General features: G+C 47.9%; 1 protein-coding gene across 1 annotated transcript; it reads right to left on the minus strand.

Moving 5' to 3' along the window:
- Nucleotides 1-95: 95 nt before the first annotated feature.
- Nucleotides 96-3,855, minus strand: LOC108555862 (transcription factor SOX-2). Its single transcript, XM_017911704.1, has 4 exons — nucleotides 3,641-3,855; nucleotides 1,017-1,194; nucleotides 846-933; nucleotides 96-734 (listed from the first exon to the last, which is right to left on the minus strand). Exons 1-4 carry the CDS (start codon nucleotides 3,777-3,779, stop codon nucleotides 96-98), a joined length of 1,044 nt encoding a protein of 347 aa, XP_017767193.1. The 5' UTR covers nucleotides 3,780-3,855.
- Between the last annotated feature and the right edge of the window lie 2,403 nt (nucleotides 3,856-6,258).

A 6,258-nucleotide genomic window follows, 5' to 3' on the forward strand; every position in this document is an offset into this window, starting at 1 on the left:
AAGCGATCTATCGAATTATTTATGCCCAGATTCGCTATTTCCTAGTGTAAAATTACGCGAAAAAGGATTGTCGAAAGATTGTACGAAAGTAGGATTTACCGAGGACCCATGTAATAAGGAGGTTGCGCCATCGATGCGGAGATATACGGATAGAAAGAATGGGTGGAGACACCTTGTGTTTGATATTCGTTTTCCTCGTGCACGGTATATCCTTCGGGGGCAGTGTAATACTGACTGTGTACGCAAGCGTACGATTTACTCGGGTTGCTAACGTCCGTGGGATATTTTAGAGAATTGTCCGGGTATTTAGGTAAATCGTAAGGCTTTGTTTGCAATTCCGAATACTTTGGTATCGTTTCGTGATACTTTGCGGCAGCGGATACTTCGTGATACTTGACGGTCTCGTAGCACTTTGCATCCACATAGTTCTTGGACATGTGCGAGTCGTATTTCATACCGTCGTATGGTTTATTTTCTACGATCGAATGTTCGACCGGATATTTGACCGAGTCGTTTGACCAAGCCGATCTCGAAAGATCATAGCTAGTCTTGCTATCGTGATAAATGGTCGGTCTCTCGTACGTTTTGGTCCCGGTATCTGGATATAAACGAGGATACGTGCAGTCGGACGAGTTGACAGAGTCTAAAGACGAGCCTGGTGAGGACAAGGCAGACCGATGCATCACGATGCCCATGTGTTCCTCCGATTTTGGTTTCCGTCGACGCGGTTGGTACTGTAATTGGAACATGATTTTTGTTTTATTATATGGATTAAGCCTTAGCTGTTCGATAACAAAGCAAAGTGGAAACGAGTGATTTTGGAAGGATCGTGGTGTCAACGTTACCTTGTAATGCGGATGTTGCTTCTTATGCGCGTTCCTTAGTCTCTCGGCTTCCTCTATGAACGGTTGTTTCTCATCGTCGCTGAGAATTCTGTTATACATTCGTCGCAGTTAACACACCATCGATACTCGACGCTATGATACTAGCTAGGTGATATCAGCCAAGTAAAATACCTCCACAGTTTCCCTAACGTTTTCGATAGTTCGGCGTTGTGAAGTTGAGGATACTGATCGGCCAATCTGCGTCTAGCCGCTTGAGCCCAAACCATAAACGCGTTCATCGGACGTTTCACGTGAGCACTTCTTCGTCCGCTTGCGCGTGAAGTGACCGGAAGCAAAGTCCAATCGTAGCCTGAAAGAGATGCAGGTTGAAAATGTTTATTTCACGAATAACAACAGCTAGATTCGCTGGATACGTATTAGCGTAAGAGAGGAAACGGCGTCGTGTCTGAAAGTCGAGGTGTACACCGGGTTACCGGAAGTTGCGTAGCCTATCTTTGTGTGGAATTGGATCGTAAAGAAACGAGCAAGATAAACCGACACCTGTATACCTTGCATACCGTATACCCTTAGGTCTCCGATTGCGTTTCCCTTTCCATTTGCTTCCCATTGGCGTATTTTTCTCTTGGTGAAACGCGATTTTTCCTCGACTCGAACGAACACGGGAGAAAAGTTTCACGAGTCGACGGTTGAAATGCAGATTCCGAACGCGGTGGTCTTTTATCCGTCGATCGTTCGCTTACATTAAGAGACTAATTATCGTCGTTACCGACTTGCTCTCTTCGGTCTCTTCGCCACGAACGGTTCGTTGGTCCGGTTAAAGAAAGGTTATTTGGGTCACCGCGAGTTTTCCATTCCGAGAAATCTCATGGCGAATCCGATATGCGTCGAATACGTTGCGAGTATGCTCCGTTCATCGTTCTTGTGCCATTCTCTGTAATCGATATCCGAATGTAAATGTAATTTATCGTTTACCTACGACTAGATATTCGTCAGAGGGAAGAATTTCGAACGATTCCGATCTCTTTATTCTATGCTACTTTATCGGATGAGGAAGAAGGAAAGGAAGGAAGGAAGGAAGGAAGGATGCACGTGGTAAAGTGTCACCGAAAGTATAGAAGAGAGCGTAGATTCCACGAGAGCTAATTACCATAAGGACATGGTTCACCGACGCGGTCTCTCTGTCGGCTCCTTTAACGTTCGTTGGAGGTCCTTCCCTCCTACGACATCGTCTCTTCACCGATAGCAACCAGAATAATTTCCATGGAAACGCGGAAGGGTTTGAAGCCCAGAAACCGACGGGAATAGAAAAAGTTTCCCGCGAAAAATATATACGCGAAGCGGTGAACGTTTATTTGGCCGAGGGCATTTCCGAAGAAAATCGCGCGTTTAGATCGAGTGGAGTTCTCGAGACATGGGAAACACGTGTATTCCAGATATATCGAGATAGCAGAGATAGGGGAAAGGTAGTAGAAAGCGGTACGAATTAATCGAGCAAAAGGGATTGGCTCGAGTTTGGTCGAGAACTTTTGTACTTTTCCAAGGAACGAATGGCTCTACGAGGGCGAAAGAAAGAGAGAGAGAGGGGGAGAGAGAGAGAGAGAGAGAGAGAGAGAAAGAGAGAGAGATATTCACAATAAGGGGTTGTGATCCGCTGAATGAACCGGTGTGCTTTGGTATCTCGGTCGTCAATGCCGACCTGTCGCTGGCACTTGCTACATTAACTTCTGTACAAATCAGCTCTCATTACCACGGACATAGTCTCGTTAACGAGAAGACATCGTTGAACGCATCGTCACCTTCTCTCGTTGTCGATGATCGACGAGAGGGTTTTCTTTGCCACGCTATTGCGAATCGATCAATTTCTACCGCGATATGTTTGCCGGGACAACGCGTATCGACCGATACGATAATAGCCGATGACGATGGACGGGATCGGCGTACAACGTTCTAGCTACGTCGTTTCCCATTCGCACGCCCTTTTGGCTCGATCGTGCGTCGAGATACGAGGAAAATAGTTGCACAACGAGAGAATGATAGACCCGACGTTTAAGAAGACCCGAGCAGAAGACGCGTTTCTGCTTTCTCGAAACACGTTCGAAGAACGCAGAGAGTTTCAACGAGATTCGTGGCCCAGTCTCGTAAATCATGCCCAGCTCCCGTTACTCCTCTTCTTCTGGTCCCCACCTTCTGCCATGTTCCGTGTTAGCTACCCTCCCGAGTCGATGTCTCAGATTTAATTTCGTACTAACATAATTAGTGTCGGTGGCAAACGTTCAGCGGTTTCGCTCTGTTCGCAGCACCTGCTACTCGAATCTTCCTCGAAACCGTCTTTTCGTACTTTTCGATTCTCGATCCTCGGTTCTCGGTTTCTCTTACCCCGTGTCCTCCCTTCTCCTTTTCTACCTCTTCCATCACGCTCGCCCGTATTTCCCTCCATCCGGCTGAGATATCGCGGGGATAAATCCGAGGAGCCAGCCACCGAAGTCGAGTTTCATCGCCAATTAAAGTGTCCTTAAACGCTCGAGACCCGTTCGAGACACGATCTCGAGTCTGTCTATCCGCGCCCTTCCACGAGACACGACCACGAGATCCCGTGAGAACGGAGAAAAGCCATGTCGTCTATACTACGAGTATAACGCGTTCGATGTACGACTATTTCCGATGAAATATCCTTTTCTTCCAGTCGCGTGTACGATCGAGAAAGAGAATAGACCGGCGTACAGGGAAGTTAGGTGTAGCGTTCTTATAATACTAACGGAAAAATCGTTGAAATTTTCGAGACGATAAAATCGAACCTTGGAGTAGCTTGCCTACTGCATCGTCCAGCGAGCTGGTGCATTGCTCGTTGCCGCTTTGTTCGTTGCTCGATGATCCAGCTTCCGTTTCCGTTGCAGCCGACGATATGCCGTTACCGTTACCCTGCTGGCCTTCCATCTCTTTCGACGTAACTCCAGCAGTGGGTTCTTCTCGTTCTGTCACTCGTATTCCTCGACGTGTAACGATCAGCCGTGTGGTTTAATCGACGAAACAACGAATATCACCGAAATAACAGATTTATCGTAGGTTTGTCTATAATCGCTTTATTCCGCGTACACTGTTCCTTCTTTCACGTAAAACGCATCGAGCATCGCATCGCAAAGAATATTTAATTCAAGGTTCTCGTTCCACGATTTATCGTAGACCAGTCCTTTTGTCCTTCCTCGAGGTTCGCACACTTTCGCTACTTCTTTTCCTTCTCCTTCTTCTTTTTCTTCTTCTTCTTCGTCTTCTTCTTTTTGTTTTTCTTCTTATCTGACACGATAAATGTGGTTTACGCGTTTCGGAACGTTGGCGGATCGATTTATTTCTCGAACGATTCGTTCAAGAGCAAACGATTGTCCGTGATCCTCGAGCGTGGTCAATTTGACTTATCTTCGATCGGATTCGTGGTAACTCGAACCCGTTGATGGAAGGAAATGACGCGGTATCACCCGCCACTGGATCGAGAAAACTTCGATGGTCAACCGATCGAGTGACCAATTGACTGCCTGATCGATCGACTAATCGATTGACCGACTACCTGATCGATCGACTAATTGACTGACTAACTGCCTGATCGATCGACCGATTAACCGACCGACTGACTGACTGACTGACTGACTGACTGACTGACTGATTAACTGACTGATTAACTGACTGTCTGACTGACTGACTGACTGGCTGACTGGCTGATTGACTAGAGAAGAAACACGAACACGAATCGACGAAGATGCAAAGGTTCATTGAGGGAGCGAGCACCGCACAGGTTGGTCCGTACGAAAGAGGCAGAAACGACGAGCACACGTCTGGCACACGCACCAAACGTTGGATGGTAGATCGCGGAGGCGGTTCCGTGGACCACCTCTACGTCTGGTGGGGGATATCTAGGATCTTGTTCCTTTTCTGTTCTTCTCCTCGACTCCGCGACTTCTCCCAGATCCTTTGCGCGTCCGTCCTGTGCGTTCGCGAATGGTTCGGTAGATACTGCCCGGTTGGATTCGCTTCGATTCGCTTGGTTTTCGAGTATGTCGCGTTTTTCGTTTCTCGATCGATTTACCGACTTTGCCGGTTCATCGAAGAAACTCGACAATGGCTTTCGGAGCAAAACGATCGCGCGTCGAAGAACAAAGATAATCGCGCTTACGAATTTCTCTGTTCCATGGCAGAGAGCGGACAGTTTCCCGGGGCCGGGGGTGGGGGTGGAGAGGGGGTCGTATTATTAGATCATTGCGAACGTGACTATGCGTTTTCGCCAGCTACATCGGGAAAAAGAAGGGACATCGGGCGAAGAGAAGGCCGAAGAAATAGTCGAGCACGGAGAATTCGAGAGAGCATAAATTCAGGAGCGAGTTGAAGATTCTTTCTTTTTCGTTTTGCGCTGCTGCACAGGAATCACCGGTTGACAGTCTCAGTCTTTCTCCCGAGCCTAATTATACAACGAATTTAATGAATGAATGAGCTAGCAAAGACAGTGGCCCATACATGAGCATATATAAACCACGGTCAATGCCGTGTAGCGGCTTTTGTGCGAGATCAAAGGAGGCATCTTGCTCGCACTTTACAGGATTAACTCGCTGGTGGCGCGTAAACGCGCACTCAGCCTCTCGGAAATGCTCGAGACACTTGGGCGTATTACGGATTGCGTTACGTTTTTATCCCAACGTCGACGCGGGTTTATCGCGAGGGAAACGAGTCCAACGACGCGAGTTGCCACCATTTTTTCTCCCTTTACGCCACACGTACGTGATATACCGATTTACCGTTTTATCGCGTTTTACCACCACGCGAGTTGGAGCGTCGAGTTGGCGAAACGAGAATGGAATATTTCTTTCTGCAATTCGTCGGACCAACCGATCGCTTACCAATCGTTGGTTGGTTCGTTCGTTCGTTCGTTCGTTGGCCATCTCGCGTTTGCGCTGCACGCGCGGGCTATTACGCGTTGCAACGCGTTACGAATCGCGATTCAAATATAGCCGACCGCGAACAATAATATTGATTTCTGCAAGCCGGAATTTTGCTCTTCCTGGGATAAACATCCCGAAGCGCACGTGGCGCCAATATGTGCTTTCGTTTTCTCTCTCTCTCCTTCGGTATACGCGTAGGAGAATCGGTTTCAGGGCCGTTGAGGGAAACACGCGCCACGATTTCTACGAAGCAGGATTTCTTCCTACGTGCCTGCTCTCCTTCCTCTCGTCCTTATTTTCCATCCGACCAACTAAACCATTCTTCGCTCCGATTATTTCTTTCCTCGCGCGTACCCACTGTACGCGCGTGCCTATGCGTACACGCGTGTGCGCATTCGGAATTATTAGTCGTTCGGTAGCTCGGAACACGTGTTTCATTTGCATCGAATCGGTGTTTACCCAGTGGCAACATCCCCGGGGGCTTAAGTAAC

The sequence above is a fragment of the Eufriesea mexicana genome, unplaced genomic scaffold (genome assembly GCF_001483705.2).
Source record: "Eufriesea mexicana isolate 0111107269 unplaced genomic scaffold, ASM148370v2 scaffold305, whole genome shotgun sequence".
Classification (NCBI taxonomy): Eukaryota; Metazoa; Arthropoda; class Insecta; order Hymenoptera; family Apidae; genus Eufriesea; species Eufriesea mexicana.